The sequence below is a fragment of the Dendrobates tinctorius genome, unplaced genomic scaffold, assembly GCF_039654945.1.
Source record: "Dendrobates tinctorius isolate UK_male_01 unplaced genomic scaffold, ASM3965494v1 ptg000014l, whole genome shotgun sequence".
Classification (NCBI taxonomy): Eukaryota; Metazoa; Chordata; class Amphibia; order Anura; family Dendrobatidae; genus Dendrobates; species Dendrobates tinctorius.
The window spans coordinates 31,356,059-31,371,759 of NW_027361682.1; the positions used below are offsets into that span (position 1 = coordinate 31,356,059).

Consider the following 15,701-nt stretch of genomic DNA (forward strand, 5'->3'; position numbering starts at 1 on the left):
AAATCATACCCGTGCATTGCCCACAGACTGCCAGCACAAGCCTCCGTCAGGACACAGGAGCGGGGTGGTCTACTGGTTGTATTTGAAATTGCAGCTCAGCTGCAAGTCGACAGCAACTGTCCTTCTCGATTTGCTGTCAGTGAATGCAAACATCCTTTCTGCATGGACTATATCAGAACTGTCAGCGTAATAAAAAAAAAAGGATTAGAATGGGCTTCAATGATCGCAATAAGGGTTCCCATTCAATGACTGCAAGCAGAGAGCATAAAAGTTTGGAGCTTTAATAACATGAAGGGGCTCAGTGGCTTTTATTCCTCAGACCATAAATTGTAATCGTTACATCTAAGGCACCAAAAAGGTTTTGGCTTTTGTCTTTTTTTTATATATACAGAAACAGCGCCACCCTTGCCTTAGGTCATGTCCGGTATTGCAGCTCAACCCAATCAATTTTTTTTTTACAACTTAAAGATTTCAAAAAATGTATAATCAGCAGTTTTCTAAATGTACTTTTGTGCATCTCTTTTTCACCATTTCAGGATTTCTGCTTGCCATCAAGGAATGGAAATATTTCATATACAGTCCGACAAGCCTAGCTACAGCGTTTTAGAGTTTTTAAATGAGGCGTGTAACTATATTGTGACAGCTTTATACCCTCTGGGGTATAATTACATTTTTTTTATTCAATGACAGCAATCAAAAATATAAAAAAAATAGAATTAAATTATTACAACTAAAACAGTATTACACTAAGTTTACTAGAATAATTGTAAAATGTTCATGGGTCAAAAGCAATAAAAAAAGCCCTGGTCATATCCAAAGTAAGCAAGCGGAGATCTTGAGAATGGTTAAGAATTGCTACAAAAAAAGTATTAATAAGCTGTAGACATTTCATACGGGAAGATAAAAAAAAACTCAAATTTTTCAATTTTACAATGACTGCCGTCAAATTCCTAGCTTTATCCCGGTATTTACATAGGACTGCTATTGCATTAAAGAAACCCAAAATATATGATAAATATCAGCTCTGCTACATCCGCGCCCACAGCATCCAATGTGTTCATCCCGCGTGGTGTGGCTTTAACCCTTCCCCATTCATGGCAATAATATCTTGTACCTTTTTTCCTTGCACGCTTACATGGGAAAGGCGGTGGTACGGTGCTGTCCATACTTGTACCCATAATAGGGAGAAAAATCTCAGAAACAGGCGAATAAGACTAAAAATGGGCCGTGAGCGGGTGTGTCCCCTCCACAGGGGATGGCCGATCCCCAAAAAAGGAATCCGGCTATTCTTAAAATATTGGAATCACATGCGGCTGATCCATTAACCATCTGCTTGGTGATGCCCTAAAGATTGCTTTAACCCATAAAACAACAAATGCATGTGTCTATAAGAGAAATGCCATTATAATTTACTCCCCACCAGCCAATGATAGGTCACATTACTTCTTAAAGGGCTAGTACACAGTCAGCAGTTCATGAAGGGGAGATTTGTGAAATTTCTGGCAGTTGGGGGGTGCAGTGGCAGCAATGGATACTTCGACCTATTTCCTACTTCCTAAATGGTGCGGTCACTATTGACAGCAGCATCTGGGAGGGGATCAGCGCTAGCGGAGTGTAACACACCCAGCACCCGAGCCCGCTCCATATAAGCCACATACAGTAGAGGTTACAAGTTGAAACCTGGGCAGAGTGGGGCCCTCCTAGGTGTCAGGGACCTCAGGACTTACCTGGGTTCCCCAGGTGATGGCGCTGCCCTGGCTCTGAGCACTAGATCTACAGAATATAATAATAGTATTGGTGGTGTAGAGATTTTTTTTAACTTCCGGTCTTTTAATTCATTTATAAAAGTCTAAAAAGTCTGATAAAAGCTGATGCCAGAGTTGTTTGGCAGCGATTTAGTACCCTGAGCCTATATGAAAACACATGTAACTTCGGCCTAACTGGCCATAAAAGGAGAATGAAGGCATTGATGACGGTTGTCCGCACTACTCTCACATTAGAGGATTTTGTAGAAAGGCATTTCCGGAAATGGAAAAAAAAAAATTAGGAAAAGTGATAAAACAAGAGTGAGAGTCCAGTGTCCTACTCCAGGCCAGCCGCACGGCTCCAGACTCACGGATGTGTGCTCTGACTCCTAGATGCTAATGAATGAATGAGCTGTGATGTAACAGACATTCCTGACCATCCTGTCAGCCGGAGATTCCCTAACCTCACGGTGATTCACCAACATTGTTAACCCTATCCCTGCTTTCCCTCTCCAACAACACAAGCTCTTAAAGGGGCACAATCAATGGATTCTATTTGGCGTCTAGTAGGAGTTGGGGTTAAAGGAAGTGCAGAGATCACAGTCACACCCGGGCTCACCCAGTATTATAAATGGCATGTGATGGGTAAGGGCCCTGTTATAGAGGAAGTAATAAGTAGCCCAGGAGGTGTAAGGTCAAAGGCGAAACCATACTAGTGGTTGAATTCATAGCCAGGCCTTTGACCCATGAGATAACCAATACCATTAACGACCAGTGATAGTTTGGGTCCCTTTTAGGGATTCCTCCTTGTGGCCCACAAGTTATAGTACCTACACTTCTACAAGTTACCCCTACAAGAAATGACATTCCCATAGCAAGTATCAGAATTGTACTGATGACTATGGGGGTCCAGGACATGGCTTTGTGTTCATTTCTCATCGTGGGCAAATGCATACTTGTTAACTTTTTCCTGCAAGGATCTGGAGGAGACATCCATTTAGATGCCCCACTTTGTCAAAGGGGTTGTCCAGACTGTGAAAAATGTGGCTTTTTCCTTCAATAGTGTTTACAAGTGGTATTGCAGCTCAGCACTATTAATTTCTTAGGAGACAAAATGCAATACCAGATACAATCCATTTTTGGAAAAAGGCAGCCATGTTTTTCTAATCTGGACAACCCCTTTAAGTCAGACCTCTTTAAGCCTCCCTGAATGTAGGAGCCTTCCAGAATAGCTGCTTTTCAAAGGTTTCGGAGAGAGTAGGCTACTTTTCCTCAAGTCCTTGTGGTCTCTGCTTATTCTCGGAGATTCAGCAAGTATGACAAGGGCCCTATTGTGACCACAATGGTCTTCCACTATGGTAAGTATGCCCTTTGGCAGAAGATTACCTTATCTCATGGACACTACTTAAAACGTTTGTACAGAAATATTACACAAAAACATAGCCACTTTCCTCCCAAAACAACGCCACACCTGTCCGCAGGTTATGTGCGACATTGTATCTCAGCTCCATTCATTTCAATATGTGACACCACCCATCACATGGGGGAACACCGTTTGTAGAAGAAAGCAGCCATGTTTTTCTAGTCCTGTACAATGTGTTTAACAGCAGTTAGTTTGAGCTGCCAATTTTAGGTATAGTGTCCCTTTAAGAAGGGAGGGGAGGAGAAGGAGGAAAGGGCAGGGGTACATTTGATTGCATGTGTTCCACTCCAAATATTACAATCAGAGAATAAATAAATGAAAAAAGCCCAATACATTAGGCATAATAAACGACGCGCCGCAGTCATCACTACAGATAACATTTTTGCAATGCCATTTAATCATTTAAAGGGCTGTTCGAGTCGGGAATTGCAAGCTTAAATCAGTTGGTAACACTCTGCGCTTCACAAATTCATCTCCCCGAGGGGCTGCAGGATAATTTCTGCCCTTCACGGTTAATGTGAACAAGGCTGTAGAGTCTAAAAAAGAAAACACCAGGTCAGGAAGGCACAAAGAAGCATGAGCTGGCAGTGCCAGGCCGTGAGCTGGCTCGGTGAAAACGTGGCACAGAAACTCGATGCTTATAGCGTCCGTACTGTGCACTGAACAAGGGGCGATAGTCAGCCGGCGGCTGGCAACGCTGGGCCTGATGGCTGGTGAAAGAACTTTTCTGTAATACAGAAGCTCGCCTGGACATGATGGATAGATAGGCCGCCTTGTGTTTATATACAGTAGCGCCAACATGCACAGTAGAGGAGCATGACAACAAGGAATCCAGAGGCCGGCTGGGTAAATCTATGTATACTGTAGATAGTTTAGTATTAATGTATTTAATTTATATGGGTGGTATAACACAACTGAACCCCAATTTATGTTCTAGAGGTATCCGGCTCAGTCGGCCTTAGGCAATGTAGTCCATGGACAGCCTGGCACCCGCGGTTAGACACAAACATAAGTCTTATCTTAAAACTGGTATTGCAGTAACATTTACAGATTGTATTGTGCTGTTATAGCATCATATTTTTGAAGAAGCGTTAATTTGGTCACCGCATGGTGGCAACACAACGCTATGAGTCGAGCAACTGAGCGCCACATGGCAATAACTGAGCGCAGAGAGGTAACTTGGCACAGAGGCCACAGCTGAGCAGAGCAAGGCCACAAGTAAGCGCAGAGGCCACAACTGAGTGCCGAGAGGCCAAAACTGAGTGCCGAGAGGCAACAACTGAGTGCCAAGAGGCAACAACTGAGCGCCAAAAGGCAACAATTGAGCACCAAGAGGCAACAACTGAGCGCCACATGGCAATAACTGAGCGCAGAGAGGTAACTTGGCACAGAGAGGCCACAGCTGAGCAGAGCAAGGCCACAAGTTAGCGCAGAGGCCACAACTGAGTGCAGAGAGGCCAAAACTGAGTGCCAAGAGGCAACAACTGAGCGCCAAGAGGCAACAGCTGATCGCCAAGAGGCAACAGCTGAGCACCGAGAGGCAACAACTGAACGTCCCAAGGTAGTACTCATTATTTCTTCTACATTAGGACTGTATGATATATTATGTTTGGAGTTCATTGTGTTGTCAGTACTGAATAGCATTGTTATTTAGGCATCTGGATGGAAGAGTTATATGGCCAATGTATGATACTGTAATTTAAAAGGTATGTCGATTGTACACCACATAGGGAGGGGATTGTTAATAGAGAATACCCCAGAGCCAGCTATCCAACAGCCCTAGAATTACACATTATGTTGTGCTGTGCTCTGTAATTGACACCACAACAAGCAGGGGCACAACAAGCCTGTCCATTTTGGTTGTCCTTGCCACCATGGGGCAGATTTACTAAGCTAATGGCTCCAAAATTCTGGCACAATTTGCTCCATAAATATGCTCTTCCTCTCTTGATCTTGTGTTCTGTCATGTTTTAGAAGCTTTTTGAGCCTCGCTATACAAGAGGTGCACCCTGAATGTACTCAACATGTTTACATTTTATTTTTTGTATGTGGCAACCATGATATCTGGGCTAATAACACAGTGTACAAAGAGCTTTGATTAATTTTTCTTTATTTTATTTTTAAAACTTTATTATATATCTTATTAGTTTAAAATTCTGTGATTTTTTTTTTACACAGTTCACATTGTCTAATTATCTCCTTCTAGGTTTGTCATCCATCGAAGATTACTATGTAACCAAAGAGCATTCAACTTTCTCCCAAAAGCCTGTGAAGAGTGGGACAATCTGGTTTTTCTGCATTTTTTTTTTGCTTTTTGCTGAAGACTTCATTCCTTTGTTAGCCAAGCAAGAAACCAAAAACAAAAATCAAAGCATTCCCTACAATAAATCACAATTATATCTTCTTTTTCTTTTGAGATAACACAATAAACATCTGATCACGCAATCTGCTTCCCGGCACCTGCACATAAAGGAGGCAGACATTCCTCAAAAACACAGAAATACGGTATATAGTGGTAACATCACTCAAGACTGGTAAATCCATAATCTAGTCAATAAGGGGTAGTGGGACACGTATTTCATAATATATTCTACTTTTCAGAACCAGAGCTCGATCAGGGCAGTTATAGGATTCTCTTTTCCAGATTTCCTGCCTGATCATACAAGTTTTAATCACTAGGTGGCAACAAAGAGTAGAAAACACAAGACAGTCCACGGCTCCTCCCATTCTTCAGAAACTATGAAATCTGTCTATCCTCAGGCAAGATGAGAGTTACATTTACATGAGAAAAAGAACATTTTCTGAAAAAAGTATTTTTAGCAGATGTCTCTATGTTGGACACGTTAACATTTCCTGGCCTGTTTATGGTAATATCACGTGTCTATAGACTGGCCCTTTAAGTAACCCTTGTGGACAAAAGAAAGGGCTCAGGGTTAGGACTAACCCATACAAAAAGCATATGAATAACTGGTTTTGTTGGAAAAATTAGATTTCAAGCTGCATACACTCATTTATTCATGAAGCCTAAGGCAGCTCCAGCCAACTGTTCATTTAGCTTTGATGGTGCAGTATATTCTTACCCAGTATCATGTAACGTACATGCAGAATCATACATGTACTGGACAAGGGGTGATCTCATTGTCCACGTGTTACGTTACAAGGGCTTTGATTACAAGTCAGTCTTTGTGTTTTGTTTTATTCATTACTTTAATTAAAGTGGATGAGTAGAGCCCAAACTTATGGGGGACCTGGCAACTCAGAAGCCTGCAAAAAACATTTCCAGTCCCTGGCAAAAAGCATCTTAGGATTCTTCGTAGGAAGGATAAAAGGACCACATGAAGGTCTAATTTTTTGTCTCTTGGCCTGTGGGCTCATTATAAAATGTTCCCTTTACAGATTTACCAGGAGTCTCGATTTTTTTGCCTGGACAAGCCGGGAATCGGAACCTAAAATAAGTGGCGTTTCGATATAACTCATCCAAAAGTGGGCATATTTGGGGGCAGGGATTTAATGTCTTAAATGTGGCTAACATGCCCTTCTGTACTGGCATCAACACAATATCTCTAGGGGTACCAGAATATGGCTTCACATCTAAAGGGGTTTGTAGGACTACCGAATTTTAATTGTGCAAGGTCATTCCTTGTCTTTTCCCTCTTTATAGAAATTTCACAGAACTGTATTCATTTTTTCCATGAAATTGACAAAAGTTAATAAAAAAGACAAGATTGTTTAAAGAAATTCAGTTGGTCTGCCAGTTCACATACAAAATGAGCAAGGTGTTTGCCCTAAAAGAAAAATGAACATGGCCAAGGCAAAGAGATCACCTAAGAAGCATTGGAATTGTATCTCTTCTTATTCTGAAGTAAGACCAATGGACATAGAGGAGGGTCCCCTAACCTAAAAAAATCATAATGTGGATGACCATTGAGTCCATTAATTTTTAATGTCAAATTTCTCACCTTCCATGATGGAAGAAGGTAATCTAAGGAGGTGGCCATAACTATTGCGTTCCTTCAAGGGAAATGGGAACAATTGTAAAAGTGAGTAGTTTCCATAAATGTACTGAAAGGGCTGGAAACATTTCAGCATCACATAGTAAAGAACTTATCTTGGAAAGAGCAAGACTCCCCCTGACCCCTTCCTTCTCCGCTGCCTTCTCTCCCTTGTCCCTCTAAATCTCCTTCCTATCAGCACCAAGTCTCCTCCAATCCGTTCTACCTCAGTCGTAAATCAATTTGTCCAATAAAACAGCCTGACATGCTGAAATATCGGCTAAACAGCCACTCAATCTGTTTATGCAAATGGAATAAATCTATCTGTCCTCTCTAAATATTGATTATATTCCTTAATTTATGGCAAAATAAATACAAGGATTGCATTCAAAGTTGGGGATAGAGAGAGGTAAGGAGGGGGACACGAGAGAAGATAAATTGGATGAAGGAATTCTAGACACATGTGATGACAGATGTATTACAATGATACTATGTGACAAGTGCCATAAACTGTGGTCAGTAGAACTGTGTAATGTTGATAGCGATGTGTGTGGGCAACTCTTTTGGTTCCACAGAGCTATATATGAACTTATACTTTGGATATTTCGTCCCCCTGTAATGATCATGGTTGCATTTGCCATCATGGCTTGGACAGTATAAGTCAACAAGTAATTCAGCCATCAAGTTCTTCAGTGACTTCTCATGAAAGAGTCTCATTTGAGATCCCCTGCACACATCATCGTGGACTACGTCCTTAGTTAGGTTCTGCCATTCTTAGGTGTACAAAATAATTAGATATGAAACTGTTCTTCTTTGAAAGGCAAGCTGCTTCTAACATTTAGGCTAGGCATACTAGTCAACAGAGGGATGCTACAGCACACCATTGGGATGCTTTTCTCTACAAGATATGCAGACAAGCCACCAGATAGTGGTCTTAGAAGATCTCGCAGAAGTCAACAAGATCTTTAGGAATGGTATCACTCAATGTTCTACTCTGTATCAGTCTTCAACTACTTAAACACTCCTCCATGAGAAGAGCAACTCATGGCATGATTCTATGAACCAATATTACCATGAATGGAAGCCCAGCCACATGACGTATTTCCAAAATGTTCATACATTGATACAACAAATGCAATCCCTTGTAGACAAAGGACAGATGCTGCCAACGCCTCATGGGATTCATGAATTAGACCTAATGTCAGTAAAACATTGGCAGATCTATGACCTACCATTGATCTGGAAACCTACAAGACTCAAAATGACGAAAAACTTAAGGACAGCATATGGCTTTAATGAAAATTTAACCTAAAAACAATAGCTTCATTTTTGAAAACAGAAAAATTAGAAAGTAAGTTGATCTGAAAAGAAATGCATGACCAAAATAACCCAGCCGAGAACTGTCCTTGTGGTCTTCTAACAATAGGCAAAGGTTTCCTGCTGTTAGTGTGGACACTGGCCAGTACAAAGTAGTTCAGTAGAAGAAGGGCAGTGGGTTCAACATTAGTTATTTCTAAATTCTAGGCTCTACAGCAAAGGGTCCTATTAATCCAAGAATTGGACAAAAATAAAGAGGCCAAGTGAATGAACCAGAATTCCACTTTGATAATCTTAAATTATGTTTAAAGCACTCTAATGGACAACCGTGGCCACTTTGAGAAAGGTTCACACAACATTTGAGAGATTGTTCCTGCTTAGTATATAGACTTTAGTATCATGGCAATATATTAGTTTCTAACTGTCCTACCCAACGTAAACAATGGCCAACGTGTGCACTTAGCCTTAGGTATGGTTTATAGAAGTGTACAATATAAGTTTTGCCTTGATGGATGGTGCCACCACAAGAAGGTCTATAATATGAATGATACCTTCTCCCCATACTTCAGAGGATAGGAAAAGACCCAACCTTGAAATACTACAATTATGGAGTCTTGTATTTAAATTTTCATACCAATTTAGTCTCCTTCTACGGAGCCTTAGCAGTAGAGTAACTTCAGGTGATATAGGTCAACAACTTCAAAATGGCTACCAACTTTGTTTTTTTTTTCCATATCACCAATATTCAAAAATTATGAAAAAAATAAAATAAATATTTTACAAGGTTTTTACTTGTAATAGAGATATAAAAATTCCAATAATCCTTTTTTTTTTTTACTTTTTACTCGATCACCCAGAGCTGCCTGAAAATCCATGATAACCACGATTACAGATTTCATGATTACAAAGAAAAATTCATGTTAAGATTTTATCTTTGAGATGCCCAACAGTATTAATTTTGTCTCATGCTGGAAGATAACAAACCTTAAAATAAAATGTATTGAATTCTTCATTTCAGGATGTTCGGAGAGTGGAGTCTATCTTGCAGAGAGGCATTTGGTAATTATTTCAGCCCTCCTGCTAGGAGGAAGACTGCGCAGTCTGCAGGTAGATCCCCACAGATCATGTCAGGTAAATTATTGAGAACGTCCATAATAAGAAATCACCACAGGCTTAAAAAGGGTGTGTGATATTCCTGGCTACACTGCGTGGAATGGTGCCAGAATTCAAGCCACTTATATCTCACAGCAACACTTTCAGATTGAATTAATTAACTGCTCATTCACAGAATTATTTCTTTTATGTAACCCTTTCCTTCCCTACCAGTCCATTTATAAATCTTGTTGAAAAAATAAAAATGTAATGAAAAACTCATAAAATCCAAATAATTGTAAAAAAAAAAAAAAAAAATTACAAAATTGGCCAAACTTCCCTAGTTTTACAATACAACTAGAAATCACTACACTTATGTACCCGAGTCTATGCCCTAAACAATGAAAGCCAGACATGGGTTGGCAGCTTTCTTTTGGGAGACACACAGGACATTGTTGTCGCCACTCTCCCAACTGGTAATACTCAGTGTTGGGGATTTTCATGGCACAGTTTAATCCATGCGCTAATTGTAATCCCATTATAGCACAGAGAAATTCATTAGAATTCACAGCTCATCAAGCCAGCAGCAATAACAGTTACTGTGTTATTCTAAAACTGACTACCATGTGAAAAAGCAAAGCGGTAAACAAAAAAGTAGGTTAAACCCCGGTATACAGCTGGAAAGAGAAAAATATTTTTTTTTTATTTTATAAATCTAAAAATATTACCTAAAAATCATACAGCTCTATATACATACATGAAGACCTAGAATCGTTCGGATGTTTATACGAGAGATGTTTGGAGGGCATGTCCCAGCCCAACTGAGCTGAAATGCGAACATGGACTATATTTTAGGGCGATAAATATAGCTCTTACTCAAGGAAAAGGAGAATAAATTACTTTTTTTCCTTTTTAAAGTGTAATGTGCAAAATAAAAAAAATATATTATATATTTTTTTATCATTTTTACTTATTTTTTGTTTATTTTTAATATTGATTTGAAATTTGATCTTTTGTATTTTGCACTTGTGTGAAGAAAAAAGAAAAAGAGAAAAGAGATGAATAATTAATATATATAATTCGTAATATATTGACAATTTATTGGGTGCCACATTGTCAACCCCTTTACATCCCCTATCAAAAAAAAGTAAAATTCCTTTACAATAAAAAAATTATATGTATTCGTATGTGGGACTAAGCTATCTCAAGCAGTAGCACACATTTGTAAGAAATAATCAGTTACTTATGGTCTGAATATGACTTTCAGAACAATATGATGTTCCTCTTGGCAAACATTTGTATTATTTTATTAAAATATGTATGTCGCCCACAGTTACAGACAAATCCATAATTTAATACGTGCAAAAAAAAGAGAAAAAGGGAGTCTTTTGGCTATTAAAAAAACAAAAACTTATTTATTGATTGCATATACATTAGAAATATTAGGTAGACAAAAAGAGTATAAGGAAGGACAATATATTTTAATGTTTCTTTTATTTAATATGGGAACTTTTGCTCTAATACAGTTTGCAATAATTCAACAGTTACGAAGAAATTGTTAAATGAGTTGTCCACTGATAAGACGACCCCTTCTTGAACCAAATTTTTGACCAGATAAAATAATAAAAAAAAGCTATACTCACCTCCCGTGCCGTCGCCGTTCTTGCGGTGTCTGCATTCACTCTCCTCGGGGCACTCATGCGGTGTTGTAACACGTGACCCCAGTGCCCAATCAGGTCTGACGTCACTGTTCCCACGTACGTGCGGATTGAACATGAAGAGGAAGCCAGGGATCAGCTGCAGCCTAGACTTCCTCTTCATGATCAATCCATGTGATGTCAGCGCTGATCGGGCACCGGGGTCACGTGTCACAACACCATATGAGAGCCCCGGGGAGAGCGAGAGCCGAGCCGACACCGTGGGAACAGCACTGGCACAGGAGGTTACTATAGATTTTTTTTTACATTTTATCGGGGTCAAGCATTTAGTGCAAGAACGGGTTGTCGTAGTAGTAGACAACCCTTTTAAAGGGGATCTCCATAAACCTAACAAATGTCCCTGAGAGCTGATCCCAAAGACCACATATAAGAGTACAGTATCAGTAATAGACACTAGAAATGTACACAGGGACCTACCTGAACCTTTAAAAATGCTTTCCCAATATAGAGAATAAGGCAAACCCCAAAACTGAAGATTTTTTATTTAGAGCCTAGAATTTTGACAGGTGCCTCAAAAATGTTATAAAGGAAAAGAGCTTCTTAAAAGGGGTTGTAAAAGCATGGTATGAAAGTCTGTAGTCACTGTGACTGGACATTTCTGAATCCTGACAGCATGCAGTGCTCATACAGTCAGGATTCTAAGATATTGCAGATGCGAGAAGATAAGCATTGACGAGGTATGGCCGATGAGAGAGGATGAGCATGTCCAGTCAGAATGTGAGCGGGAGCATGCAAACTACAGTATATACATGCAGTCACATATCCATACAACAATACCGGACAATCCTGACAATGTGCGCTTCACACACTGTCAGGAGTCTGCAGTCACATAGTCTGTAGTCCCTCAGCCATCCCTTTTTGACAGCCCTTTTAAATCTCTCCACCTCAGATTAAAACCAAATGATAAGAGTACAGTGTAATAATGGGGAAGGGTTAATTTGCCAATTACAGGCAGGACAGAGGAGGAAGATTTCTGTTGCAGAAAGCTGCCTCCTAGCCAGGTTTAAGACTAAAAGGAGAAGGAAATGACATAACTGATGCCTTTTTGGAGGACTATTGTAGTGAAAAGAGGGCAGTCAGGCACCATGCTAAACATAGTGGTTCATGGAGGTGCTCAGTTTAAGGAGGCTGGACTACATATATCAATTGTCAAAATGTATCCCCCCCAAAAAAAAAAAAAAAAAATTTGCTCACAATTTTATTGTAATGGTGTAACACCAGATGGTTAGTCCTCTGATGTTCACAGCTTCAATAAAAAATATCTGACATTCAAAATACAAAAGAGATGGAAAGGGAACTATGGGACAGTTCTACAATTTTTGCTACCACTATGATGCCTGTACTTGCCTATAATACCAATGAAGGCAGAATTTCTGCTCCATAGACCCCATCAGGTTGTAATTATCTACATGTGACATCACATTTTTACGATGGAGAATTAGAAGTTGAGAAATGTTGAAAGTTTAGTTTAAAAAAAAATAAAAAAATGTGGAAAAATGTAGAAGTAAAATTTGTAAGAGAGCGCCAAAAGCAATTTAGAAAGATGACCAAGGCAAAGATTCTTCTGCAACACTACAGAAAGCAGATTTTGCTTCCCTTTCCTGATAATTCCTCAGTCATTTGTAAGTTTTAAACATTTTTCTAAATTGTTGATACAAGTGAAAATTTGTTTACGTGATTTGCGTTGAGCCTGGTTGTCAGGATAAATATACCATATGTAAAAGTCGGAAACCATATCTGAGCCTGGAAGAAGACTACACGAGTAATGCTGCTGAGCAATCAGGGACGACGATTGCTGTCAGATGGGGTGTTTGGCCAACATCAAAAGATTGCAATTAGTTTTATCAAGGTTCCTAGCACCATCCATCAACATGGACTCCAATGACCCACCCCTGAGTAATGGGGGGGGGATCACAGTGTTAGAGATAATCATGCACATCATGAATGCGGCAGATGATAATGGACTCAATATGTTCTCTACTCAATAGTTTAAAATATGGTTTTGTGGGAAAAAGCTTAGAAGTCCAGTGGTTGGTCTCTTCCAAAAATAGCAAACCCTGATAAAGTCCGTCCACTCGTTTACTAAGTCGGGAGATGCCCTTATACATGAGATACTTGGCCAACCATGTAAAATTTGGGGGTGGGGTCTGTTGACTTTAATGTGCACAGGAGGCCAATTTCCAATCACAGACATCACAAAACATTGTCATCCAATAGAGATGAGTGAATAAATTCACAGTATTCTATGAAGGTGGCGTGTATCCTACCTGCTGACATTCGCAGCTCCTGTTGAATAGCCAGTCTAGCGTTATGTCACTGCACCAGACCAGCTAATCCAGAGAGGAGCAATGGATGCCAGATGGCAGGTGGCAGTTCATAGGGCTCTTATTCAGTGGCCACGTAATGTTGAACTGGCCGGTGGACCAGGGTCTCTCACATAGATTCATTCAACTCTATCATCCAATGGTTCCTCAACCAAGAATCTGCAAAAACCCTAGTCCATGCCCTCATCATCTCCCGCCTTGACTACTGCAACCTCCTGCTCTGAGGCATCCCCTCTAACACTCTCGCACCCCTCCAATCTATTCTAAATTCTGCTGCCCGACTAATCCACCTGTCCCCCCGCTATTCCCTGGCCTCTCCCCTCTGTCAATCCCTGCACTGGATCCCCAATACCCAAAGACTCCAGTTCAAAACCATAACCATGACATACAAAGCCGTCCACAACATGAGTCCTCCATACATCTGTGACCTCGTCTCCCGGTACTTACCTGCACGCAACCTCCGATCCTCACAAGATCTCCTTCTCTACTCCCCTCTTATCTCCTCTTCCCACAATCGCATTCAAGATTTCTCCCGCGCATCCCCCCCTACTCTGGAACTCTCTACCACAACATATCAGACTCTCGCCTACCATGGAAACCTTCAAAAAGAACCTGAAGACCTCCCTCTTCCGACAAGCCTACAACCTACAGTAACCACCAATCCACCAAACCGCTGCACAACCACCTCTACCCTAACCTACTGTATCCTCACCCATTCCTTGTAGATTGTGAGCCCTCGAGGACAGGATCCTCTCTAATCCTGTACCCGTCGTGACTTGTATTGTTTAAGATTACTGTACATGTATCTATTATGTATACCCCTCCTCACATGTAAAGCGCCATGGAATAAATGGCGCTATAATAATAAATAATAATAATAATGGTGCCCATATATATATATATGTGTTTTAGGAGAACCACAAGTCCTTTCCCATTTCCAGCCATGACTCTTTTCTCTCTCTTTAATTATTTCAAGCTTTCCCCGCTCTCAAAAACAAAAAAGCATTCCATAAAATCTCCTGGTGTGGAAATGACACAGTTTCACCAGTGGAATTTTTCCACTCTTAACAATTAATGTAAATTATCAATCAGGAGGAACTTACCGGAGTGGGTTGCCATTGGGAGGGGTGAGGAAAAGTATTTAGTGGCCTGGAAGTGTCCTGGGTGCTGCACCGCACTGTGGCCTGCAGGTGGGTTCATTCGGCCGGCTCCGCGGTGACTCAAATGAGGAGGAGGAACAAACTCCCGGCCGTCCATCACTGGAGGGAGCGAAATAGAGGGCAGCTCTGTTTAGCGGGAAGTCCCGGGAATGTTGCCGGGATCCTCTTGAAGCTCCGGTATCATTCTCTATTGGAAAAAAAAGACAAAAAGGATATTAAAGCTTTATATTGAAGTGTCGTAATCAGAACCTCTTAGTAGTGAAGCCTTAGGCTTTGGGCCTGTAACTTCAAGAGGTCACATCTCTGCACATGAGATAGTATAATTAAAAAACGTTTTAACATTTTTAATTAACTTTAATGGACCTTTCTAAATGACTATATGACAAGTCATTATTATGTTTTTTTGGGATTTTTTAGGTTTTAGTTTGTAAGTGGACAACCTTACTAAGTCATCAAGTTATATATCCTCCCTAATGTTTCCATAGAGGCCGGGAGAGGAACATCAAAAACATCAAAAGATCGACCACCTCCTGGGCAAAAAATACATTTTCAAGGATTTAGGACCCAAAGACTGGCTCCGAGCTGTTTGAGCTAGTAATGTGAACCATAAAACTGACTCTGTCACTAATGGGAATGTGCAGACATTTAATGCAAAGAACAAGTGCATGCCATTCTTTCCGTCCCCAACATGAACACGGTATTTTTTTTAGGAGCCAAGAAATTGTAGAAGAAAATAAATCACTTATTTTTAGGGTAGACATTCTATAACATGTGTGGTAAACACTTTTATTCATTGGCATCCACAGATAGGTGCTTCTTGATTTACAGCCTGGGCTCACTTATGTAACAAGTGTGCTCTGTATAGCATCAAGGCAGCGCACCGCACCGCACACGCCACCAGGAGGAAATTTGACGCTTTTCCCCCATCGC

General features: G+C 40.5%; 1 protein-coding gene across 8 annotated transcripts in view; it reads right to left on the minus strand.

Annotated features, from left to right (window-relative positions):
* BAHCC1 (BAH domain and coiled-coil containing 1) overlaps positions 1-15,701 on the minus strand; it is a 125,184-nt gene that overhangs the window by 78,344 nt on the left and 31,139 nt on the right. For 7 of the 8 annotated variants that reach the window (XM_073560592.1, XM_073560597.1, XM_073560591.1 and 4 more), the window contains one exon: positions 14,715-14,958. In XM_073560592.1, coding sequence (XP_073416693.1) covers positions 14,715-14,868 — 154 coding nt within the window. In that variant the 5' untranslated portion in view covers positions 14,869-14,958. Of the gene's footprint in view, positions 1-9; positions 179-14,714; positions 14,959-15,701 lie in introns of those variants that run through there. The other variant, XM_073560598.1, reaches the window with a different exon arrangement.